The sequence below is a fragment of the Pelophylax lessonae genome, assembly GCF_965119305.1.
Source record: "Pelophylax lessonae genome assembly, chromosome: 3".
In the NCBI taxonomy this organism is placed as follows: domain Eukaryota; kingdom Metazoa; phylum Chordata; class Amphibia; order Anura; family Ranidae; genus Pelophylax; species Pelophylax lessonae.
In genome coordinates, this window is record NC_138770.1 from 545005515 (window position 1) to 545032765 (window position 27251).

At 45.0% G+C, this 27251-nt stretch overlaps 1 protein-coding gene across 3 annotated transcripts in view; it reads right to left on the reverse strand.

Annotated features, from left to right (window-relative positions):
• The window catches only part of ABHD12 (abhydrolase domain containing 12, lysophospholipase), a gene marked incomplete at its 3' end in the record, with an annotated part of 217729 nt that overhangs the window by 144817 nt on the left and 45661 nt on the right, over nucleotides 1-27251 (reverse strand). The window contains exon 1 of one of the 3 annotated variants that reach the window (XM_082252069.1): nucleotides 8032-8347. The exons of the other annotated variants lie outside the window; for them this stretch is intronic. Coding sequence (XP_082108195.1) covers nucleotides 8032-8180 — 149 coding nt within the window. The 5' untranslated portion in view covers nucleotides 8181-8347. Of the gene's footprint in view, nucleotides 1-8031; nucleotides 8348-27251 lie in introns of those variants that run through there. 3 annotated transcript variants of the gene reach the window in all.

The following is a 27251-nucleotide window of genomic DNA, read 5'->3' on the forward strand; positions in this document are numbered from 1 at the left end:
GCAGCCCATACAGTTTGATGCACATTACTTTATGAATAGAGATGAGCGGCCATTGCACACGGTGGTGGATTGCTTGGATTGAACACCTGATTGCACCGTTTGTTTGGAATTTCACAGTGATCACAGCACTTTATTTATGAATTTTTTTTTATGGCGATTCACAATCTTTACACAGGACTCTCATAACACTACATTGTGTGAAATTTTTAAAGTGGTTTTCACAAAATGCACCAGAACGCATTAAGAAAAAAAAAAAAAAAATGCAAATAAACATTGCGTTACAATGGTGTAAACCGGCCCCAAGAGCACACTGAAAAGCAAGCAAAGTCTTACCAAATAATAAAAATATATATAATCAAGATTTATTGAGTTTGAATGTGGTACATTGTGTTTAAAAAAAAGATACGACCTGCCCTATACTGGGTTCACACCGCTGAGCTGTGGTTTGGGCACAGCACGACTGTATGCCCATTTTACATGTGGTTTTAGGTGCAATCCCAGTGACTTCTTTTAACCACTTCAATACAGGGCACTTTAACCCCCTTCCTGCCCAGGCCAATTTTCAGCTTTCAGCGCTCTCATACTTTGAATGACAATTGCGCGGTCATGCTACACTGTACCCATATGAAATTTTTATTATTTTTTTTTTTCACACAAATAGAGCTTTCGTATGGTGGTATTTAATCACCAGTGGGTTTTTTTTATTTCTAACTAATAAGAAAAAAAAAAATTTGAGAAAAAAAAAAGTTTTTCTTACTTTCTGTCAGTAAATATTGAAAATAAGTAATTTATCTCCTTCACTGAATAAATTACTAGTAAAGTTCCACTTTAAGCTGATGCTAGAATCCCTTTACAGAATTTGGGAAGAGAAAGCAAGAAAAAAAGCTTTATTTGTGATGACTCAGGCATGAACAATCACTCCAGCAGTGTCAGACTTTGCAGTTTCAGCTTTTTTTAATCGCACCGCTTCAGTTCAGACAGCATGTGATGCCCTGTCATCTACAGAATATATTTTAGGACAGCCTCTCACCCAGATATCCATGGAACCCCGAGTACCTCCAGAGGTTGCTAGGGCTTCCACAAGCAATGAGCACCTCCTGCCTCTCAGATAAGTTTCCGCTGACACCAATGATCTTTTCAGCTATCTGAAGAGGGAGATTCTTCTCACTGACCACACAGAGCAATCTCCACAATGAAAATCATGCTTATATACAGTGAGCTGTAGATATTTTCCCTTTGTCTAAACACCTGTTCACACTGGAGCGACTTGTCATGCCCCCTATTGTCAGCAATGGCAGTGTTCAAATCGGTGCAACACTGACTTTGCGTCTCAATTTAAAAAAGTAGTTCCTGCACTACCTTTGGCGATTTCAGGTGGGACTTGCATAGACATATGTGCATGAAGCCGCACAGAGGTCATCCAAGTCACACCTAAATTTGCACTGACATGCGGTTCTGAAATTGTGTGATTTCAGAGGAAGTCGCACAATTTCAAAGCCGCATTTCATGTGAACGTGGGCTAAAAGGTTGAGAAAGGCTGCTTTAGGAAAGGAGAATGCCATCAAGGTATAAAACTAGATGTGTAGGTCTATTATGTGCCAGGCATTTCTATAAAACACAAACATGTCTGCATATGCTTAGAATGATAGAACAATGCAGACTCATCATTACAGACACATATAGGTAAGAAAAGAAATAGAGGAATATTATTCAACTAATGGTCAATGTGTATAGACATGCTTTGGCCGGTTTATTTGTGGACATATAAAGGGATAAATGTATATGTTGTTCACGCATATACATTCTCCCAATACTATACAGCAGGGGTCTCCAAACTTTTTAAACAAAGGGCCAGTGCTCCAAGGGCTCCAAAAAAGTGCCCCAAGGGCCAGGCAAAGTTCACAAGCAAGGGCCGCATCCAGCCCCAGGGCCGCAGTTTGGAGACCACTGCTATACAAGAAGAGTAAGTTCCCCCATCCACACACTCAATATGAATGGGGAAATCACTCCAAGTAAGCCTTTGTATTCTGACGGTGGGAGCCTTCTGTCAATTTTCGATTTATTTTTAGTCATATTTTAGTCTTTTGACAAAAATGCCATTTTAGTTTTGGTCGTATTTTTTTTGTCGTATTTTAGTCGACTAAAATCTCCAGTACATTTTAGTTGACTAAAATCGAATGGGTTTAGTTAAATTCTAATGCTTTATTTAAGCATTTCTCTAGAATTGCCAAACTCCTAATATATTCCTGGAGAAAAAATGTAATAATATTATTATTTATGGTATTAGAGCCGGCTCACACTCGATCCGACTTCGGGGGGCTACCTGTGAAGTCGCGTGCATCGCGACTTCGGCACGACTTGCAGGGACTTCACATAATGGAAGTCTATGCAAGTCGCTCCCAGGTCGCCCCAAAGTAGTACAGGACCCTTTTTCTAAGTCGGAGCGACTTGTGTCGCTCCTATTAGAACAGTTCCTGTACTACTCAATGGACCGCGACCGACTGCGACTTGTCAGGCTGACAAGTTGCCTGACAAGTCGCGCTAGTCTGAATGGGCTCTTAAGCTCCGTTCACATGTGAGCGTATGGATCGCGGGCAGAACCGCCGCGGTTCCGCCCGCGATCCGGAGATTTATTGCAAATCGCGGGACGCCTAGCGTTGCCCGTTGATTTGCAATAGCCCCCCAAACGCCGAGCGATGTTGCCGCGATTTCCGCCTGCCGAATCGCGGCAACATCGCGCAAACAAAATCGCGGGACGCAATACGCTCCAAAGAAGTACAAGAGCTCGGCGTTTGGGGGGCTATTGCAAATCAACGGGCAACGCTAGGCGTCCCGCGATTTGCAATAAATCTCCGGATCGCGGGCGGAACCGCGGCGGTTCTGCCCGCGATCCAAATGCTGACATGTGAATGCAGCCTTAAAGTTTGAAAATGCACTACAGACACATATATAGCCGTTGTGATATGAAACGTCTTTGTAAATAAAACCAAGTTTCATAAGCAAAAATATTGCTTTTTTAAAAACAAAAGTGCAACTTTAAAATATAAAAACCCCCAAAAAACTGTAAACTCGATTAGCTGTACTGTCATTGCATATATTACCTGAATATATTACCATTAAACATTAAGAAAAAAAATGAAGGCGTAGAACTCCACCCTAACACTAAAATCTCTAAACGTACCGGCATCCACGATCTAAGACTATCTAGCCCTGTAAAGAAGAAATCGCTATACATACCTTTTTTTAAGCCGTTCCGGTCCGGTCTCCAGGGGCGGAAGCTCTACAGAGGAGACAGCCGACAACAGTAGGGAAATGAATGGGAAGTGATGTCACCCATAGAGTTACTATGGGGCTTCCATTGCCGGCTGCCTCCTCTACACCCTCCTACACTGGGAAGCTGCCGCTGAAAGCTCAGCGTGGGACCAGACCGGAGTGGCTTAAGAAAAGGTATGAATAGCGAATTCCTCTTTACAGGGCTAGATAGGTTAGTCTAAAGGCCCGTACACACGATAAGAAAATCCGAAGGGAAATTTCGTTCCGACGACCGATCTGTCGATTTTCGGATTGTTAGTATGGTGCTTTCGACAGCCGACTCCGACTTTTCGGCCGAAAAAATCCTGCTGTGCAGGCTATCAAATTTTTATCGTCCGTCAATACAACGTCCGATTTTCGTCTCATTAGTACAGTTTTCGACGGAAAAAATCTTAAGAGCAAGACTAGGCATGCTCCGAGATGAAAGAACACATACAAAGCAATCCAACACATGACATCACTTCTGAAGTAGAATTCTGTCATATGGGAAAATTCATATGAAAATAACCTCTTCACTTTCCACATCAGACTAGCATGCCACAAAAAACAGAAGACAGATCGTTCGATAATCTGATCGTGTGTACGGGGCTTTAGATCACAGATGCCAGTAGATTTAGAGATTTTAGTGTTAGGGTAGACTTCTAATTTGATTTTTTTTCTTTCAGCAGCTTAGTAGATGCCCCCCTACTTATTCTTACGTGGTAGTGCAGTGTTATTTCAAAGTCAAATTTTGATTTAGGGCTCTTTCACACGGACGTTCCCGTATGTCCATAAATCACCCCATCCGTTTGCGGGTGATTTACGGACATAATGAATGTCTATGAGATTGCGGATGTCAGCGGAATACCATCCGCTGACATCTGATTTTCGTCCTTTCAGTTCTGTTCCGTTTTTTGGAACAGAGCAGAACCCTATTTTTGTTCCGTTTAAAAAACGGAACGGATGAAAAATCGGATGTCAGCGTTGTCATCCGCTGAGATCCGCAATGCCCATAGACATACATTATGTCCGTATATCATCCGCAAACGGATGGGATGATATGCGGACATACGGAGCGGATGACACAAGTGTCCTCCATGTCCGTGCAAAAAAAAAACCCCGGAGCGGAAGAAAAAAAACGAGCGGCCATGTGAAAGAGGCCTTAGTTTTAGATATATTTTAGTCTTTTGACTAAAAAAAAAAAAAAAATAAAACACACTGGACTTCATGTGGTATGAACCGGTCCTTAGGTAAGTAAGAAGTATGAAGGTTCACACAGACTGATGGGAGGTGCGGTGACCTGGGGATATTGTGGTCATATTTTAAATAAGTGAGGCAAGAAAAAGGGAGGAAAATGCTCCCTATGTCATTCTTTTTATGAAAAATTAGGGCACTGTGATCATTTTTCACATGCTTGTAAACTGTATACAGTAGGTGAACATCCATCATATAAACTTATCATTTTCATTGCTCTTACAGGCTATATAATCATATTTCACAAGTGTTTTTTTTTCTAATTTCTTTTCAGTGGAGGAAACAGGGACTGTACTGAAAGAGGATAAAAGGTTGAACAACCTCAGCTCCCTCCTAGTGATCCTTTCAGTTTTTGCCCAATTCTTCCATTTATTGTTACTTTAAATAGAAAACAAGCTAGAGGATTGGTCACTCCAATGCCTGCTTCTACAATGTGTCTTGTCTTTATCGGTTAGGATCATGCAGTGTGACTCTGTAGGTTAATTTAGCACAGCACTGCAACCCAGCCTAACTCAGCAAGTGACAACCTAATTAAAAAAACATAGGGGGCTTCAAGTACAGCCCCTGACATCACCAAAGGGCCACACGTAATATTAAGTGCATGGAACGCTCACAGGACTATAACCCAAATAATTACCCTGCTGGGGTGAAAAAAGATGAGGGATTATTGAGTAACCTTTTCTAGGTACCCTGAGCCCACCCTGCTGTCAGTGCTACAGTCATATAAGAAGCACAAATAACCCCCGCCATGCAGTGCGGAGCACAGTGCCAGTACTCCTCAATGTGATGTAAGGCACAGTGTAGGGGCACAGTGTCAGTCCTTCCCAGTACAGTTCAAGTACACAGAGTCAGTCCTCCCACTTTTAGTGTCAGTTCTTCTCCATAGTGTCAGTCCACAATGTCAGTCCTCCTCCATGTAGTATCAGTGTATACAGTGTCAGTCCTCCTCCATGTAGTATCAGTGTATACAGTGTCAGTCCTCCTCCATGTAGTATCAGTGTATACAGTGTCAGTCCTCCTCCATGTAGTATCAGTGTATACAGTGTCAGTCTTCCTCCATGTAGTATCAGTGTATACAGTGTCAGTCCTCCTCCATTCAGTGTCAGTGTATACAGTGTCAGTCTTTCTCCATTCAGTGTCATTAAACAGTTACAGTCCTCCTCCATACACTCATTCCTTCTCCAGGCAGTTGGTTCTCTTCTGTGCAGTTTAATACACAGTGTCAGTTCTCCTCCATGCAGTGTTAGTGCAAATTCAGTACAGTGTCAGGCCTTCTCCATGCAGTGTCGGTCATCCTCAATGCAGTGCCAGTGCACAGTGTCAGTCCTTCTCCATGCAGTGTGTCAGTCATCCTAAATGCAGTGTCAGTCATCCCCCACACAGTGTCAGTCCTGCTCCATGTAGTTTGAATCCCCTTCCGTTGAGTGTCAATGCACAGTGTTAGTCCTCTTCCATGCAGTGTCAGTCATCTTCCATGCAGTGTCAGTCCTCCTCTATAGAGTGTCAGTGCATGGTGTTAGCCCCCCCTCCATGCAGTGTCAGCCCACAGTGTCAGTTCTCCATACAGTGTCAGCGTCACAGTGTCAGTGCTCCTCCATACAGTGTCAGTGCACAGTGTCAGTCCCCTTCCATGCAGCAAAAGGGTTACAGTGTCAGTCCTCCTCCATGCAGTGTCAGTCCTCCTCCATGCAGTGTCAGTCCACAGCGTCAGTCCTCCTCCATACAGTGTCAGTCCTCCTCCATGCAGTCTCAGTACACAGTGTCAGTCCTCCTCCATACAGTGTCAGTCCTCCTCCATGCAGTCTCAGTACACAGTGTCAGTCCTCCTCCATGCAGTTGAAACAGAAGTGACAGTCCAGTGTCAGTGAAAAGTTTCAGGCCCCCCTTCAAGCAGTGTAAGGGTTACAGTGTCAGTCCACCTCCATGCAGTGTCAGTCCACAATGTCAGTCCTCCTCAATGCGGTGTCAGCCCCCCCATGCAGTGTAAGGGTCACAGTGTCAGTCTTCTTCCATGCAGTTTCAGTACACAGTGTCAGTCATCCTCCAAGCAGTATCAGTAGACAGCTTCAGTCCTCCTCCATGCAGTCTCAGTACATAATGTCAGTTCTCCTCCATGCAGTGTCAGTCCTCCTCCATACAGTGTCAGTACACTGTGTCAGTCCTCCTCAATGCAGTGTATGGGTCACAGTGTCAGTCCTCCTCAATGCAGTGTACGGGTCACAGTGTCAGTCCCCCTTCATGCAGTGTTAGTGCACAGTGTCAGTCCTTCTCCATGCAGTGCCAGTGCACAATGTCAGTCATCATCCATGCAGTGTCAGTCCCCTCCATGCAGTGTCAGTGCACAAAGTCAGTCCTCCCCCATGCAGTGTCAATCCTCATCCATACACTGCCAGTCCTCCTTCATGCAGTGTCAGTGCACAGTGTCAGTCTTCCTCCATGCTGTGTCAGTGCTCCTCCATGCAGTGTCAGAGCACAATGTCAGTCCTCCTCTATACAGTTTCAGTCCTCCTTCATGCAGTGTCAGTGCACAGTGTCAGTCCTCATCCATACACTGCCAGTCCTCCTTCATGCAGTGTCAGCGCACAGTGTCAGTCCTCCTCCATAAAGTGTCAGTAAACCATGTTAGTCCCCCTCCATGCAATGTAAGTGTCACAGTGTCAGTCCTCCTCTATACAGTGTCAGTGCACAGTGTCAGTCCTCCTCCATGCACTGTCAGTGCACAGTGTCAGTCCTCCTCTATACACTGTCAGTGCACAGTGTCAGTCCTCCTCTATACAGTGTTAGTGCACAGTGTCAGTCCTCCTCCATAAAGTGTCAGTAAACCATGTTAGTCCCCCTCCATGCAATGTAAGTGTCACAGTGTCAGTCCTCCTCTATACAGTGTCAGTGCACAGTGTCAGTCCTCCTCCATGCACTGTCAGTGCACAGTGTCAGTCCTCCTCTATACAGTGTTAGTGCACAGTGTCAGTCCTCCTCTATACAGTGTCAGCCCACAGTGTCAGTCCTCCCCCCCATGCACTGTCAGTGCACTGTGTCAGTCCTCCCCCATGCACTGTCAGTGCACAGTGTCAGTCCTCCTCTATACACTGTCAGTGCACAGTGTCAGTCCTCCTCTATACAGTGTCAGTCCTCCCCCATGCACTGTCAGTGCACAGTGTCAGTCCTCCTCCATGCAGTGTCAGTGCACAGTGTCAGTCCTCCTCCATGCACTGTCAGTGCACAGTGTCAGTCCTCCTCCATGCAGTGTCAGTGCACAGTGTCAGTCCTCCTCTATACAGTGTCAGTCCTCCCCCATGCACTGTCAGTGCACAGTGTCAGTCCTCCTCTATACAGTGTCAGTCCTCCCCCATGCACTGTCAGTGCACAGTGTCAGTCCTCCTCCATGCAGTGTCAGTGCACAGTGTCAGTCCAGTGCAGTGAGTACAGTACGGTGTATGCAGTACACAGAGGTGACTTCCCTCTCCCAGTGTACACAGCTCCCCTCACCTGCCGAACCTCTTCATCCCCTTGGTGGTGTCGCAGTCCGGCCCCTTTGTCCCCGGTATCCTCAGGTTCTTCAGGCGGCACTCCCTGTCCAGCGGAGCGGCACCGTAGCTGTCATGTTCCCGGGCCCCAGACTCGGCTCTCTTTCTCATCCCTGGGCAGTGTGAGGGGGACGGCGGGCGGAGTGCGGCAGGTCTATGAGAGCCGGGCTGTACTCATTGAGTGAAGGAAGGGGGAGCTCTGTACACTCCGCTGTGGCTGCTGCTGTTATTGTCCCAGCTCCCTCCCCTCAGCAGCAGCACCACAGCTGAGCTCCACACACTGGGCCCGCCCCCTCCTCCACTGTGACCTCCACACAGCCAATCACAGGCTGGAAACTGCCTGGTAACTAGTGCACACTGTCCCCGGGCTCTGCCTGTCACTGAATACCAACACACACACACCACGACACCGGCCAGTGTACCGACCAGAGGCATGGAGTGTGCCCGAGAGTCAGCCACAGGTCCGGATTGGCTAATTCCCGAGAATTCCCGATGGGCTGGTCCAGTGCAGGGCCGGTACAAGCGGTGGAACAATTTATTGTAGGAAAGGGGGGGCGCAGCGGAGGTGAAGTGCTTAGGGCTCGGGTTTAGTCTCAGCATCTTCTGTCCCCGACCGTAAGCCCGCCCACCACCTGCATTGCTTTAGAATTCTTAGTTCTGTGTCCAGGTTGAGTCCCGACATTTTCTGCATCTTCTGTCCCCGCCCACCTCCTATTAGACCTGTAGTTAATGGTCTAGGGAGGTGCTGTATTTGGTGGGCGGGCCAGTGGGCGGGGATAGAGGCCGGCAGAAGATGAAGAAAATGTCGGGACTACATCCCTGGCAGAGCTAAGAATACTAAAGCAATTCAGGTGGTGGGCGGGCTGACAGACGGGACAGAAGATCCCCAGATTAAACCCAAGAGCACTGATAAATTACAGGTACATTGCAGTGTTCTACTAATATTAAAAAGCTATGCTTCAATTAGGCAGCGCATATCTTGTCTTCCAAAATTGTGCTTAAATGTTTGTATTATACTATAGTGACATGGACTTTTAAATAATACCAATCCTTAGAAATAATTATTAAAGTGCATAAATGTCAAAAATGAATAAAATATACATAAAGTGCTCTGTGACATTCATGTAAACATCCGTATCCAAAATAATATAACTGTGTGTATATAACACTGCAATCAATTAAAGTGCTTAGTGCTCATGAAATACCCAATTAAATACAATTATATATATATATATATATATATATATATATATATATAAACACTTCAAACAAATAAAAGTGCTTTTGTGCTCAGTGCTACTATAATTTCATCACTCAATGTTCAGTGCAAAAAAATTGTTCAATATTCTCCCAGTGAAGTATTCGCGACCATGCAGGGGAACAGTGGTGGTGGGTATCTCCTATTCATGGCAGCCATCAGAAATTTTGGGGCCCCTTACACAGCTTTAGGCCTGGGCCCTCTGGGCCTGACCACCAGGTTACATCCTCCTGCTCTGCGGGGGCCTGTGAATGCATATGATTGGCTGCTAGGTTGCCAGGCGGTCCTAGCAACCAATACATTTGACAGCAGTAGCCAGCGGCAGGATGGGAGTCAGGAGCCAGTGCAGCGGGTGGCACCAGCGGGAGTCGGACTAGTTGTCAGTGTAGGGGAGGAAAGGAACAAAAGAGGTGCCAACTTGGAGCACGGGGCATCCCGAGCCCGAGGGACTGGGCCCCCCGGCACACCCGGGTCCCCTACATCTGTATGGGCTGTACCCCCCTGATGGCAGCCCTGCTCCTATTCACCCGTGCAGTATTATCTGGGGTGTGCGCTTACCAGAGGGATATGATCCCTGTTACCTTCTTATGGCAGTGATGGCGAACCTTGGCACCCCAGATGTTTTGGTACTACATTTCCCATGCTGCTGCAATACACTGCAGAATGCACGAGCATCATGGGAAATGTAGTTCCAAAACATCTGGGGTGCCAAGGTTCGCCATAACTGCCTTATGGCAACCAGGATCCGCCTCACTGCACAGTTTAGCTGGAACGCACGCCGGATGCCGGACTAGGAGCGACGTGATTTGCACCTGAGGGCTTGCTATTCTCCGTGATCCGGTAATTAGTATATACAGCTATTCAGCATAATGCTACATAGGCATTAATTGATTTTATATTTTGTATGAGTTTTAACCACTTTAGCCCTGCTCACGGTGCCTCTACTACGGCACAGTGGCTCGTTCCCGTCCAGCGACGTAGACCTACGTCGCTGGACTCCTCCCCTTGTGGGCGGCGCTCCCGTGCCACCGGAGGCTCACTCCCGCTGTATTTAGTAACAGCGGGAGTCGGGCCAGGGGAGGAGCAGCGGCGATCGCCGCTGTTCTTCCCCCATCATCGGGGAATCGAGTTTGGAGATCCGCCCACTTGTGTAAACAAAGCGGGCGGATCTCCTAAGTGACAGACAGTGACAGATTGCAGGGTTCAGCATAGCTGAACATGCGATCTGTCCCTGTGTCACATAGTCACCTCCCCCCACACACGTTAGTAAGCACCAGGCATACATTAACCCCTCCCTCTCCAATAAAATTAACCCCTTCCCTGCCAGTGTCATTTTTACAGTAACAGTGCATATTTATAGCACTGATTACTGTAGTAATGTCACTGGTACCCCCAAAAGTGTCAAAAATGTCAGTCAAGGGTCCGATCTGTCCGCCGCAATGTCTCAGTCCCGCAAAAAAAATCGCAGATTGCCGCCATTACTCATTAAAAAAAATACACTAAAAATTACAGAAATCTTTCCCTTAGTTAGTAAACGCAATAACTTTTGCGCAAACCAATCAAAATACGCTTATTGCGATTTTTTTTACCAAACATAGGTAGCAGAAAACAAATTGGCCAAAAATTTTTAAAAATTTAGATTTTTTGGGGGGGGATTTTCATATAAAAAATGTGAAAAATATTATTTTTTCAAAATTTACGCTCTTTTTTTGTTTATAGCGCAAAAAGTAAAAATCTCACAGGTGATCAAATACCACCAAAAGAAAGCTCTGTTTGTGGGAAAAAAAGGACATACATTTTGTTTGGGTACGGCGTCGCACGACCGCACAATTGTCAGTTAAAGTCGCACAGTGCCGAATTGCAAAAAGTGGCCTGGACGTAAGACAGCAAAATCCTCCGGTGGTAAAGTGGTTAATGAACCCGTAATAAAGGATACGATTATTGAACATACTACACCATGAGAAGTCCCTTGTCTCTCTCCTATTACTTACCCTGCTCCCAAACACAGGAAAAGTGGACGAGAGGACCATTCAACAGCTAAATATTAGCTAAAAAGCGTTCAGGAACCTGGTTGCCATAAGATAACAGGGATCATATCCCTCTGGTAAGCGCACACCCCAGATAATACTGCACGGGTGAATAGGAGATACCCACCACCACTGTTCCCCTGCATGGTCGCGAATACTTCACTGGGAGAATATTGGACAATTTTTTTGCACTGAACAATGAGTGATCAAATTATAGTAGCACTGAGCAGAAAATCACTTTTATTTGTTTGAAGTGTTATATATATAAAATTGTATGTAATTGGGTATTTCATGAGCACTAAGCACTTTAATTGATTGCAGTGTTATATACACACAGTTATATTCTTTTGGATACGGATGTTTACATGAATGTCACAGAGCACTTTATGTATATTTTATTCATTTTTGACATTTATGCACTTTAATAATTATTTATAAGGATTGGTATTATTTAAAAGTCCATGTCACTATAGTATAATACATACATTTAAGCACAATTTTGAAGACAAGATATGCGCTGCCTAATTGAAGCATAGCTTCTTAATATTAGTAGAGTACTCTTTCCCTATTGGTGATTGTAAGGTAGCTGCAGTCTTGTTCACCGCTATATATAATTTAGTAATCATTTGGCGCGAATATCTATAGCACTTGCGCAATGCAGTGATGTTCTTCTCTTTTCAGCTGAGCACTGTGGATATGATTGATAAATAGGGGAGTACTCAGCAGAAATATTTTTTAAAGTGACTTTGTGCTATTAAGTAAAATATGTTGGAGGCACCTTGCTGTATGTATTTTCCTTTTAGGTGACTATTCTATCAGGTTCACACTAATGCGTTTTCTGTGACTCACATTTGCGCATGAACAGCAGCCGATTCATTTAAATGGGCTACTGTACCTGCAGGAAACACAGGAAAAAGGTCCCTGCACCTTTATGAAAATGCAGCTGCAGGGAAATCACATGGTGCACAAGTACCATGTAATTTCCCGCACGAAAAAATGTGCTGCATTTTCAGATGCGCGGGAGTGCCAAAAGGAATAAATGGCAGCCTTGCGCATCTGTAAAAGAGCAGGGATTTTTTTTCTGCGGGTGGTGGTGGGAATAGGTGCCATTTACACGCTGTACCGCACATGTAACCACCTGTAACAGTGTGAACCTAGCCATGGGCTCATTTACACTTGCGGTTGGCTGGAAATAAAACATGCTGCTGAGCCTCATTTTACAGCTCCCTATCACTCCCGCCATTTAAGCTGCAGAGGCAGCAGCTAGAGGTTTACAGATGCCACTGCTGCAATGTGGGGGGGGGGCAGTGTAGGGGTCAGTGTAGGTGTCAGTGAAAGGGTCAGTGTAGGTGTCAATGTGGGGAGGGTCAGTAGAGGGGGTCAGTGTAGGTGGTCAATGTAGGGGGGTCGGTGTAAAGGTTCAGTGTAGGGGGGTCAATGTAGGGGGGGTCACTGTAGGTGTCAGTGAAGGGGTCAGTTTAGGGGAGGTCAGTGTAGGTGTCAATTCAATGTGGGGGGGGGGGGTCAGTGTAGGTGTCAGTGAAGGGGTCAATGTAGGGGGTCAGTGTAAGGGTTCAGTAAAGGGGGGTCAGTGTAGGGGTCAGTTTAGGTGTCAATGTAGGGGGGGGGGTCAGTGTAGGGGGGGTCAGTCCTTCCCTCTTTCTTTCAACCCCACCTACTCGCTCTCTCTCTCTCCTTCCCTCTTTCTTTCACCCCTCCTTCTCTTTCTCTCTCCTTCCCTCTTTCTTTCCACCCCTCTCTCTCTCTCTCGCTCCCTGCCTCTCCTTCCCTCTTTCTTTCACCCCTCCTTCTCTTTCTCTCTCTCTCCTTCCCTCTTTCTTTAAACCCCCCCCCTCTCTCTCTCTCCTTCCCTCTTTCTTTCCACCCCTCTCTCTCGCTCCCTGCCTCTCCTTCCCTCTTTCTTTCACCCCTCCTTCTCTTTCTCTCTCTCCTTCCCTCTTTCTTTCCACCCCTCTCTCTCTCTCCTTCCCTCTTTCTTTCCACCCCTCTCTCTCTCTCTCTCTCGCTCCCTGCCTCTCCTTCCCTCTTTCTTTCACCCCTCCTTCTCTTTCTCTCTCTCTCCTTCCCTCTTTCTTTCAACCCCCTCTCTCTCTCTCTCCTTCTTTCTACCCCTCTCTCTCGCGCTCCCTGCCTCTCCTTCCCTCTTTCTTTCACCCCTCCTTCTCTTTCCCTCTCTCTCTCTCTCTCCTTCCCTCTTTCTTTCCACCCCCGCTCTCTCTCTCCTTCCCTCTTTCTTTCCACCCCTCTCTCTCTCTCGCTCCCTGCCTCTCCTTCCCTCTTTCTTTCACCCCTACGTCTCTTTCTCTCTCTCTCCCCTTCCCTCTTTCTTTCCACCCCCTCTCTCTCTCGCTCTCTCTTTCCTTCCCTCTTTCTTTCCACCTCTCTCTCTCTCTCTCTCTCTCTCTCTCTCTCTCGCTCCCTGCCTCTCCTTCCCTCTTTCTTTCACTCCTCCTTCTCTCTCTCTCTCACTGAATGAATTACAAGGCTGTAGAGAACAGTGTGCCATTACAAACTTATATTCAGAGGTTTTAATTACATTATTTTAATATAGTGAGTCGTGAACTAAAGTGTGCCAGTCTAAGGCATGAAACTCCAGGGCTGAAAATGAGTCCCACTCCGGCCCTGGTCAGCCATGTCTATGTGACATGGGTTCCACATACCCGGGGCAAACACACACACTGCAGGCGGAGCTTTCACCTCGAAAACACAAGTCATAGACAGTATAGAGAAGCTTGGATGTGCTGAGAGATTGGGCCTCATTCACATGGCCATACACCAATAGGGAGGAGCAGGATTTTTAAATACGCATATGCAGGATTTCATCACTTCCTTCTTATGTGAACAAACCAAACGGTAGGTCGATTCATTTATGTCCATTGAATGATTTTCCACTCAAAATTTGGTACATGATGGTAATATCATGAGATCTACAATTTTTTGAATGCGAGTTCAAACGATTTGTCATCTAGTCCAGCGGTTGCCAACCTTTCAGACCTCACGGACCACTAAACTCACAATTAGTGTGATCCCTTTGGACCAAGCAAAAGTTCAGCCTGAATATTGGCTGTTGCCCGTTCGGCGAACACCCTAAACGGCAGGGCGTTTGACCATTTGTTGGGCCTGCCGGACGCCCCACAATGCAATGCGCCCCGCACAGAGCATTCTAAGCCCTGATTGGCTGAAATAATTAAGGCTTTGCCCAATCAGGGCACAGAGCACTATAAGAGCCATGATTGGAGAAAGTCATGATGACTTAGCCCAATCATGGGTCATTGGTCATAGAACCACCCCACACTATAAAAGGTTCCTTCCCAGAGCAGGCATTTGCAGTGTGATTTTGGCATGGAGAGAGATAGAACAGGGCTCTGTTCAGTACTGCTAGAGAGTTAGTGTGCTATAGTGTACTATTGTGATTCTTTTGTGAGTGTAGAGTGTCAGTGTAGTGACAGAGCAGCATGTGTGTAGTGCGACCTTCCTTTTTTACTTTAGTGTCAGTGGAGTGCGTCCATGCATTGTTACTGTAGTATCAGTGGAGTGCTTCCATGCATTGTTACTGTAGTGTCAGTGGAGTGCTTCCATGCAGTGTTACTGTAGTGTCTGTGTAGTGTGTCAGGGTAGTTTTACTGCAGTATATTGAAGTGTGTCAGGGCAGTTTTACTGCAGTGTCAGTGTAGTGTGTCGGGGCAGTTTTGCTGCACTATATTGAAGTGTGTCAGTGTAGTGTGTCGGGGCAGTTTTACTGCAGTATATTGAAGTGTGTCAGTGTAGTGTGTTGGGCAGTTTTACTGCACTAATATTGAAGTGTGTCAGTGTAGTGTGTCACAGCAGCTCACTGCAGTATATTGAAGTGTGTCAGGGCAGTTTTACTGTAGTGTCAGTGTAGTGTGTCAGGGCAGTTTTACTGCAGTATATTGAAGTGTGTCAGGGCAGTTTTACTGTAGTGTCAGTGTAGTGTGTCAGGGCAGTTTTACTGCATTATATTGAAGTGTGTCAGGGGAGTTTAACTGTGGTACATTGAAGTGTGGCAGTGCAGTTTTACTAGAAAATAGAAAACTAATGTGGTCACCACATCTAGGGACTAGTAGGCTACAATATTGTACATTTGTCCTCTTGGGTTTAGATATCCTTTAAGAAATCACTTCCTATTTATTCAATTCCATCACAATTTGCTAGATTTTACTATTAAAGCAGAACTAAAGTTCCTCTATCACAAACTAGGAGCAGGCAGGCTGTTTATTGCTGAAGATGCATGCAGTGTCTCTTCTGCAATAAAACACACCAACCTGCCTGCTCACCATCTTCTCCAGTATGCAAACTTAACTGCGCATGCTCAGCTCAGCTTACATCTGCGGCACAGTCCTTGTTTTATTTTTAATTTTTAATTAAAAGTTTTATTCGTTTTTCATAGAAAGAATAACAAACAAGCATTACAGGTTCAGCAAACAATTAACAGGAGCATGGCCATACAATGATAAAGATTTAGTGTTCAAGGGAGCAAATATAAACCAAAACGGGAACACTCGGGCATCCCTTGCCTGAAACTTGCATCATCAAACGTAATTAGGTGAGAGCCTGATCATACCTGGTTCTGCGTCCCGAAGAGACGCACTTTAACACACCACGATAATAAACAACAGGTGTACAGTAGGCAGGTGGAAAGATACCCTCCCACAGGGAGGACAAAAGTAAAATGAAAAAGCAGTAACCTAGAAGCAGAGTGGGTAAAAAAGGGGAAAAGTAGAGGAAAAAGGGAAGAGGGTCAAGGACAAGGCTGCCGGGCAGAACCTCAAAGAATTGCCAAAAGGCACAATATGATCAGCCGGGTTCTTGCAAATAGGCGTCAGTGCCAGGAAAAATATACCCATGGTCTCCACAAATCCCTAGTGTTTTTTTCAGTATTCTTAATGGTGGCCGTCAGATGCTCCATTCGTTGGATCTCATTAATTTTAGTGAACGCGTGGGAGGTTGAGTCTGCCGCCACATAGCGGGAATACAAGCTTTTGCAGTGTTGAATAGTCAAAGATTTTTTATACTTCCGCACCGAGCACCCCGTTAAATGCAATAAACAAAGCGCAGGGTCATCTCCCACCTCAACCGAAGTCAGCTGCCTGACGACCGACACGACTTCGTCCCAAAAGCCCCTAAGTAGGGGAAAAGCCCAAAAGATGTGTATCATCGTTCCCCCCTCAGCGCCGCATCTCCAGCAACAATCCGGGGTCCCGGCATCCATCTTATGAAGCACAGATGGAACTCTATACCATCTTGTCAGGATCTTATATCCCACTTCATGGTATTTATTCGCCATGGAGGCCTTGTGAATCAGTCTCAATATCTTATCAGCCTGTGTAGGGAAAAACGAGATACCCAAGTCATGCTCACATTGAGGGAAGAAGGGCAAATGAAGACCCTCCGTTGCATCAGAGAGAAGAGTGTACATAAAAGACAGGGAGTGTCTAGAAGGGTCACCCCTCTTGCACAAGGTTTCGAACGGCGTCAACGGCCGAGGGGCAAACCCCTGCCGGTGGAGAGAAAGGAGGAAGTGGCGAATCCGATTCACACTGAGGGGGTCAAGAGTATAGGCACAGTCCCTGTTTGCCAAAATGACTGACTTCTGTACATGTGCAGGAATGATGTCATACCGGGTCCACCAGTTAGGACGGCCGAAGACAGCCACCTACCAAAAGATGCCAGCGCTGGCGAGGGATGGGACTGTTGAAGTAAAGGTAAAATTTGGCTCCACTCATACACCAATCTATAGCAATTATTTCTTTTGACAATGGCACCCTCACACAGACACATATATCACACTGACATAAGTATAAATCACGCTTCTAAATATTAAGGGAATTCAAAATAGAACACACATTTACTGATTTTGTATCAGCATGACTTTTCTCGGAATTAACTACAGAGGGAGAATGTCCCTATGGAGAGTGGAACAGGAGATATGTCACAGTTTCCATAATGAAAAATCAAGCAATGTCAACGCTAAACTCTAGGCAGATATAAAAGACACAAAAGACTGTGGCTCCATAATCATTAGTAAATCATGGAGACTTTTCTTTACAGCAGATGCAGAAGATCCATGATTATGTTTTCCTTAATGTATGACGCATTGTATTGCACTATATTTAAATGCAGTATATTTGTTTGTTTGTTTTACCCAATGCATATCAATGCAGAGTGAATTATCAGGTTGTCAATACCTTGGCCCTATTTTGAGCTGTACATGGCGTGAATAGGCCCTTTTTTTAAAGCAAGCAGTGTAAGTACCTGAATTTCACCTGGTATCAGCCTTTTTGCAGTCCCTGTACAGGAAGGCTGGTGTTTGAGGGGAAGAAAGTACAAGGAGTCAGTATGTGACAAGAAATATGCTGACAGGAGGAGAAAGCAGAGTGACAGAGCTGAGTTAATCACCGTGTTGCTTCACCTTTCCCTGCCAAGTTACTAACTGGGGGCAGGTCCAAGGTGACATGGGCTCAGAGGAAGTGGGTTGAGTGATGCTGGCCACCAGACTGATGACATCTGGTGGCAGAAAAAAGTACTGCAAGGTAAGTCTCTGAATAAAGGTGAATATTGCAACAAAAATAGCTTTAACTTTAAACTGGCCATTATTTTTTTTTATCCTGTTGCTTTTGTCACAAAAAGAGGGGTACCGTGTCGGTAGGCCCTTACCCCTAATAGATATACAAAGTAAAAGGATAGAGAAAGATGGGGCTTTGCGGACCAGTGGGAGTAGAAGGATCACGCCAAAACCAAATGTATAAAAAACAAATTACATTTTATTCCAATTCCAATTAAAGAACTGTTGCTTTTGTCTGGAGTTCTGCTTTAAAAAAAAAAAAAAAGGAAGGAAATGCCTTAAGCTTAAGTCTTATAGACACCAAATTTCTGAAAAAATGGTAATGATGCACAATAAACCTAAGGCAGTAGGATTTTTTAGAATATAAATAACTGCGAGTGGTGGCTGTTGGAAAATAAGGGTGGGGGGTATTTAATAAAACTGGAGTGTGCAAAATCGCATAGAAGCCGATCCGCTCCTGGGGGGTTTAGCCCCCATTCACATCGGTACAATTTGACAGGTCAAATCGCAGCCTATTCCCGGCAATGGGAGCATCCCAATCGATGTGAGCGGCGCAACACAGATTTCCAAAAGTAGCTCCTGCACTACTTTTGGCGACTTCAAGGGCTATTTCGATAGACATCTGTGTATGAACCTGCACAGATGTCTTTCAAGTCGCCCCTGAAGTCAGACTGAAATGCGGCCTTGAAATTGTTTGAGTTCATCTGAACTCGCACAGTTTTAAAGCCGCCTTCAGTGTGAATAAGGGCTTATTGTCAAAGCCTAATTGAACAAACTAAAGTTAGAAGCTGATTGGCTACCATGCACAGCTGCATCAGATTCTGAGTGCTCTAGTTTTAGTAAATCTCCCCCAAAGTGTCCACTTGGCCAATATATTCATTCTTTTAAATTACTCAAACTTATGCCAGCCAATTACGGTTGGAATCGTAAATGTACTAAGTTGATTGATTGACGAATTTGGGTTCAACCAGCTAGTGGCTGGTATAGCCGCTAGCAATAATCACTGTCTCTTCCCGGCGGGGGCGGTTTCCTCGGCCGCCTCACTGGTAGAAGACAATGGCTCAGCAGGAGGGTTTCCCTTATCAACACTGTCTGTGATGATGGGGGAATCAAGCAAATTGCTTTCCTGTAACCAATGGAAAGAAATTTGAAGTGTATGGCCTGCCTTGTACACTTTGTCTGAATTAAAAACGTATCAGTACTTTGCCTATACTGAGAGAAATAATGGTTTCACAACTACAGTAAAAGTTTACCAAAAAGTAAATCCCTGAATAATCCTCCTGTATGAAAAGGCAAAGAGTCACATGTTCTCCCTTAGCCAGAAGTACACAGGATGATGGTTTATAAAGATTGGGGAACAAGGGCAGGGAAAGTTTAGTTACCCTTTTTTCAGCAAGCCTCTCACTTTGCCCGATAGTTGGTTTTGATAAAGCACGCATAGTCGTGAGAAACGAGTCATCCTTTTGTCCCCTACTATATTGCCTGTGACATCTGTGCTTGATTTTTTATCTCTCCAATAAATTTTGATTGCATCTTTATATGAAGTCCAGCCATTCTTCATTTATTCGTATATACATAGGATGATGGTTTATAAAGATTGGGGAACAAGGGCAGGGAAACTTTTTAGTTACTCTTTTACAGCAAGCCTCTCAACTTTGCCCCGATAGGGGTAAAGTACAGGTTCACAATAAAGGAGAAGTCTAAATAGTTTTGAAAAATGAAATGCTGATCCATAGATTCAATCAGAAAGACCAATGTTTGCATCTTGAATGATTGTGCAGATAATCCCTTATTTATTTTAACATTCCTGCATGTCAGCTCCTCCCCTGCCGGAAGCCCAATTTGTGGGCGTTCCTATTGTTGAATTCAGGCAGAGCTCAGTTACCACCGCCACCTGTTCAGGGAGTGTGCTGACATTCACTCTCGTCAGTGTAGCAGATGAATCCCATAAGCTGCCCCGCACTGCACTATGGTTTAGGTCTGTTATTAGATCACTGACATTCACTCTACCCCTGCATAACTCTTTACTAAGCATTTCTGTAATGAGACTTAGGCAGAGCTTACCTGAGTCCTCTCTGATCTGCTGCGCGTGTGCTTGTGTTTACTATGAAGTTGCTTTGACATGCCCCTCTTCTTATGCTTGCAATCATTAGGTTGCTGAGCTTGGAGAAGCGACTGGTGCCCCAGATCAGGGCTGTCAGTTAGCGCTATCCAATTATTTTTCTCCTACAGAGTGGTGGGGGTGTGTTTTGGACCACACTAGCTCTGGATCTACAGCACCAATTAAAAAAAGACAAAGTGCTACATGTACTTTTTCCCCTGGGCAATATGATAAAATAAAAACAAATGTGTGGTGGGATTTTAAATGCAAGTGAAATCTCACACAAAGGGCATAAATCCTGCACCATTACATTGGGGTTTATTTATTAAGGCAAATACTGTGCAAAAGGCAGTTGCACTCTGAAAATTGCTCCAGAGCTTAGTAAATGAGGGAAAGCTTCACTGTGCAAAGAGCACCCATGTGCAAGGGGAAAAAAAAAAAAAAAACGGAATTTTTACTAGCACATGATTGGATGTTGGAAGTCAGCAGGGCTTCCGCTCATTTACCAAGCTGTGGAGCAACTGCTCTTGCAGAGTGCAACTGCACAGTGTATTTGCCTTTAGTAAATCCACCCCACGTGGAAGGGCCTATTTACGAAGGGCCTATTTACACATTTCACCTAAAACTTGTATTTTAATGCCTAGTAAACATGATGAAAAAAATCAGACCAAAAGAAAAAAAATGCATTCAGAGCGATCGTCTGATAATCTATTCGTTAGTACACAGCTTTTAAGAGCTGATAACAGTTCATATCTGAAGGGACAAGCACGAACATTTGTGATAACAGAATGAACAATTTTTGTGTAATCAGTAACAAAAATTGAGTGACCAAGACCACACATGCTCGGAAATGAAAGAATACATTACAATACAATACATAACTTCCAAAGTTGTATTCTATCTAACCAGAATTTTTGTAACTTTAGTAACCTATTTGTTTTTGATATGAGACTAGCATACAGCAAAAAACAAATGGATGATCATTCGTCCAACATTCTCATTGTGTGTACGAGGTTTAATGGGCCATACACACTATAGTATTTTCTGAAGATTTTTTCCTTTAGATTTACCAAAACCATATTATATGAGGTCAAACCTAAACACTTTCAATTTGTATGCAATCTGGCAGGCACTTGCACTACATAGAAAAGGTAAATCTGAAGGAAAAAGTCTTCAGAAAATCTTATAGTGTGTATGGCCATTAAGTGTCATTTTTTTTTTTTATATAGTGTGTGTTTTTCTCCTAATCTGCATGCCAATTTTGGTTAGGAACTCCAACTGCAGGAGCCAAATGCTCTGAATAACAGCGAAGCAACCAACATTTTCGGTAAGGCAGCAATGGCATTTTTTTATTTCTTTCATGACAAGTTTACTCTACATAAAAACAAACAAACAGGAACAAACACTATATTAAATGGGAATGAAGTTATATTTATACACCACATTATACATTTGTACAGCAGGCACATAATTAATGCAAATAACAAGAATGTGAGCATTTTTTCTTATTTGAAGTAGAATTGAATTAGGAACTTAATTACAACTAAGTGATCCTGTGGAGTGTGGAGTGTATCATCCAGACGAAACAAAATAGCAAAGCTGTCTGCAGTGTGTGGTCATCTGCTAGTTTTGTGTTACAACTTGTAACAAAATGCAAAACTACTGCATAACCTCACATCCTCTACTTAAGTTTTCTGGTAGGTAACACAGTCATTAGTTACATAACTCCTTGTTAACTGACAAACTATCTTGGTAAAAACCGAACCTGTTCACTCATATTGAAATGCCTCTGAAAGAAAAGTCTTGCAAAGTATGATTCAGTACCTTTAAAAATAACATTAGATATCATGTTGTGCTGTTCTAAGACATCCAATATTGAATGACTTTACCTTTCGACCTGCAGCGTGGGGCTTTAGATCAATTTCCATCACAATTTCCATGATCTGGTTGCCCAAAACCAGGACACCAAAAATGCATGGAAGATTGTCTGCTGTGGAGTAGACATATAAGCATTGGAAGCTGATAAAAAGCTTCCAAATGCCAAGTGTAAGCCCAGAAATAACGTGAACCTTAACTGTAATCAAATATGCTAAAATAACCCATAAAATATTTATCACTCCTGGAGAAGCCTCTGCTTTGGACTCCTACAAATACTGGCCACATGACAAGTCGGTCTAAATTTGGATTTTCTCTTTAAAGCAGGCCATAGATTAAGCAATTTTTTTTTTCTGCAACCAAAGAAAGTCACTCGATTCCCCCATCAATGAAGTCAGTTTTGATGGGGGAATTCCTCTCACAGATCGAATGTGTTCTCCTGGAAGGGGGTTGCATAGAGCAGTGGCTGCCAGGAGAACACATTGATTACTACTAGTGGCTTTAGCCACTGGCAATAATCACATGCTAAAAAATCCAAAATCCTGGTTGTACCCAATCTGAAAGTCTAAGCAGATTGGAATCTTCATCCATTCAACGAAATGACAGCCTGTTAGGCTTGAATCTATCATCCATTCTTTTTGTTTGTAAAAGGACAGCTTACAGTGTTGATACTGAGAAGCTGGTCAGTGATGGGGCCACTTGTTGCAGACGGTAAAAAAAGCATTGATGGATCGACTTGGGTACAATCAGGCTGCCCATAGATGGATGGATTCTCAGTCGGCCCCTGCCTAACCGGCAGAGAATTAGAAGGTGTAAACCTGACCAGCCACGGAGAGATCCCAAATCAGGGTGCTGCAGACAGGGATTCCCACAGCTTGAATTGTGGCCGATTCAACGAGAATTCGTCAAAATGTAAAGCCTTGTAGGCTTCATGCACATAGCCATACAGGGGCTGTACATCATGCCTACAGTTTACATCCTTAGTATACATCCTTGTGTGTGCTTTACACAGCCCCCTGCATATAACCACAGATAACTACATCTCATTAATCTCAAAGGGCAGCTGTATAGGGCTGCAGTGGGTCTCAGGAGAGTGATTACGTAGGCTCTGCATGCTTTAAAACCATGTTTATGAATCATTAGACTTCTATTTCTCATACTTCCCCATCAATGACCAAGTTCAAGCAAAACAAAAAAGGGTTGTCGGCAGTGGCAGCTGGTGCCCAAACTTTTTTGGGGGGGCACAAACAGAAAAATGTAATAGGCATTGCTTCGCGGCAAAAAACGCGGTAAAAAATTGTGCGACTTTCAGGTCACACAAGTGTGAAAGGGGCCTTCAGTAATCAAGGTACAAAAATATGTAGCAGAAAACAAATTGGCCCAAAATGTTAAAAAATTTTGATTTTTTGATTTTTCTTTTGGGAATGTCATATAGCAGAAAGTGAAAAATATTGTTTTTTTTTTCAAAATTGTCGCTTTTTTTGTTTTTTAACGCAAAATTTAAAAATCGCAGAGGTGATCAAATAGCACCAAAAGATAGCTCTATTTGTTAAAATTAAAAGGACGTAAATTTAATTTGGGTACAGCTTCGCACGACCGCGCAATTGTCTGTTAAAGTAATGCAGTGCCGAATCGCAAAATAGGGCCTGGTCAGAAAGGGGGCAAATTCTTCCGGGGCTAAAGTGGTTAAAGTGTATTTAAACACTAACATTTGCTCCTAAAATGCAACTAAATGCATTTTATTATGTTTGGCAAAAAAAAATAAACTGTTCATGCAGCCAGGAATATTGTGAGCTGATAACTGAGCTTTCTGGACTGTTATCAGTTAGCATTGTTCCCTGTTATCCCCATGAACTACAAAACACCTCCCCCTGTTATGAAGAAGAGAAGGAGGCATTACCTCCACTCACAGATTTTAATAAAACAATTTTCTTTTGTAAATGAGGTCCTATTAATTGGATGCATTAAAAATGAATGTGATTTTACCTTTTACTTTCTCTTTAAATGCCTCCAAAAAGTAAAAGAGGAAGTCCCGGTTCACATTTGTGCGATGCGGGAACGCTGCGAATATGCAGCGTGATCCCGCATCCCATCTGCACCTCTGGCAGTTCACATTGCCATATGCGATACGCAGGGGGTGTCAATTAAAAGTTAACGACACCCCCAGTTGCGATCGCATATCGCAGTGCGATCTGCAAGTTGGCACAGAATCGGATCGCACTAGTGTGAACCACCATGCGATCCGATTCTGCTGCGGATGAAAAAAAGCCTCATGTGTGTGTTTATTGCGGATGCGGTGCGAATTCAGCCATACAAAGTTTATGGCTGGAATTCGCACCGCACATGAGATCGCATGTAATTTAGGAGCAGTGCGATCTCCGCAATCGCACAAATGTGAACCGGCACGAAGTCTGATTTAGGCTCCATGTACACGGGACGCTGGAAATGGCCGTTTAGGAGCAGTTGGGCGTTTTTTTTCAGAAGCCCCTGAACGCAGCTCCATGTTATTTTATCTGTCCATGTACACAGGGTCGTTTACAGTCATTTAATGGATCTGACTTGCGGCGCGACCTGCACTGTGAGAATCTTGAGGGGGAACTCCACACCAAAAATGGGAAAAAAAACTGCGTGGGGTTGCCCCCCCCCCCCCCCAGGTTCCAAATCAGGCCCTTCGGGTCCGGTATGGAATTTAAGGGTAGCCCCCGCCGAAAAAACAGCGTGGGGTCCCCCCCAAAATCCATACCAGACCCTTATCCGAGCATGCAGCCCGGCAGGCCAGGAAAGGGGAGGGGACGAGCAAGCGGCCCCACCCCCCCTGGACCACACCAGGCCACATGCCCTCAACATGGGGGGGTGTTGGTGCTTTGGGGCAGGGGGAGCTCTGCACCCCCTACCTCAAAGCACCTTGCCCCCATGTTGATGAGGACAAGGGCCTCATCCCCACAACCCTGGCCGGTGGTTGTGGGGGTCTGCGGGCAGGGGGCTCATCGGAATCTGGAAGCCCCCTCTAACAAAGGGGGCCCCCAGATCCCGGACCCCCTCCCTATGTGAATGGGTATGGGGTACACTGTACCCCTACCCATTCACCCCATAAAAGGCAGTGTATGTAAATAACGACAGGAGACATTTTGGAAAATTTATTAAAAATCTTCATCCGGCTCTTCTTGTCTTCTCCTCTCCGGGGTCTTCTGCTCTTTTGCTGTCCGCCCTTCTGCTGTCCTCTCTTCTTTTCTTCTCCTCTCCGGTCTTCTGCTCTTTTGCTGTCGGCTCTTCTTCTTCCTCCGGTCCTCCGACGACGACGTCTCCGGTGATTATGCCGGTCTCCGGTCTCTGCAGCTTATTATATAGCCATTAGGGGTGTGGCCCCCGATGACGTCATCGGGAGGCCCCCGCCCCCCTCATGGCACAGATGACGTAATGGCTATATAATAAGCTGCAGAGGCTGGAGACCCGCATAATCATCGGAGACGTCGTCGTCGTCGGAGGAGGACCGGAGGAAGAAGAAGAGCCGACAGCAAAAGAGCAGAAGACCGGAGAGGAGAAGAAAAGAAGAGAGGATAGCAGAAGGGCGGACAGCAAAAGAGCAGAAGACCCCGGAGAGGAGAAGACAAGAAGAGCCAGATGAAGATTTTTAATAAATTTTCCAAAACGTCTCCTGTCGTTATTTCCATACACTGCCTTTTATGTGGTGAATGAGTAGGGGGTACAGTGTACCCCATACCCATTCACATAGGGAGGGGGTCCGGGATTTGGGGGGCCCCCTTGTTAGAGGGGGCTTCCAGATTCCGATGAGCCCCCTGCCCGCAGACCCCCACAACCACCGGCCAGGGTTGTGGGGATGAGGCCCTTGTCCTCATCAACATGGGGGCAAGGTGCTTTGAGGTGGGGGGTGCAGAGCTCCCCCTGCCCCAAAGCACCAACACCCCCCCATGTTGAGGGTATGTGGCCTGGTGTGGTCCAGGGGGGGTATGGCCGCTTGCTCGTCCCCTCCCCTTTCCTGGCCTGCCGGGCTGCATGCTCGGATAAGGGTCTGGTATGGATTTTGGGGGGGACCCCACGCTGTTTTTTCGGCGTGGGGCTACCCTCAAATTCCATACCGGACCCGAAGGACCTGGTGTGGAACCTGGGGGGGAACCCCACGCAGTTTTTTTCCCACTTTTGGCGTGGAGTTCCCCCTCAAGATTCTCACAGTGTAGGTCGCGCCGCAAGTCGGATCTGACTTGCGGTGCGACTTCCATTCAAATCAATAGGCTCCCATAGGGAACCATTGATTTTGAATGGAGGCAGAAAAACGCTGCTAAAAGCAACGTGGCCAAACGTGCAATAACGCAAATGGAAAAAGCTACTGAAAGCACGTTTAACAGCTGCTTTTTCCCGGCGTCAGAAATAGCTTTGCAGGATGTTTTTTCGAACGTCCCGTGTACATGGAGCCTTAGAAGGAGTTGTACTTTTTTTGCTTTGTTACCCAAGATAGAATGCGGGGTGAATTACCCCAGTGGGGACACAAACTGTAAGACAAACTTGACAGAGGATCTAAGCTGGCCATAGATGGAGCAATTTTCGATAGAGTGAAAGAAAATCACTCAATTCCCTTATCAACACTGACTGTATCCCGCGGAACCTATCTTGGTGACCAATATCACAAAAACAAAGATTTGAAATCCTGTCTATAATGAGAACTCTGCTCACTTTGGGGATGTTTGCTCTTTCTTCTTGTTGCATCCTCAAAACAGGTAAGAGAAATCTCCCCAGAAAGAAAAAAAAAAGCAGGTGACTTCATTCAAATAAATGGTTATTTTCTCACACACGTCAGTAAATTTGTAAGGTAAGACTATACAGTATTCTTCTTAAAGGTTTCAGACATCAACAATTTCAATCACTGCAGCATGATCATCCTTGCTGTAGCTGCTGGGGATGCACCGATACCAGTCTTTTCAGAGCGAGTACGAGTACTGATACTTTTCCTCAAGTACTCGCCGATACCAATACCTATTTTTTCCGTGCGGTGCAAATTGAGTCCATACAAAATTAATAGGCTCCAATGACACCGCAAAGAATTACATGTGATTTGAACAGGAATGCGGTGTGATTCCGGTCTGAATCACATGCATTTTCCTGCACCGCTCCTGTGTGAGCCCATACCTGTTGTTCCTGCCGGTAGAACAACTGGAAAGTCACACCAATGCGTTTTTTCATGCTTTTTGCAGAAACGCAGGACATTATCTTTAACATGAGTTCCTATAGAACACGCTCACATCAATGCATTTTTGTGCCTCTGCATTTTCGGAAAAGGTCTGGAACTTTTTAAATGCAAAAC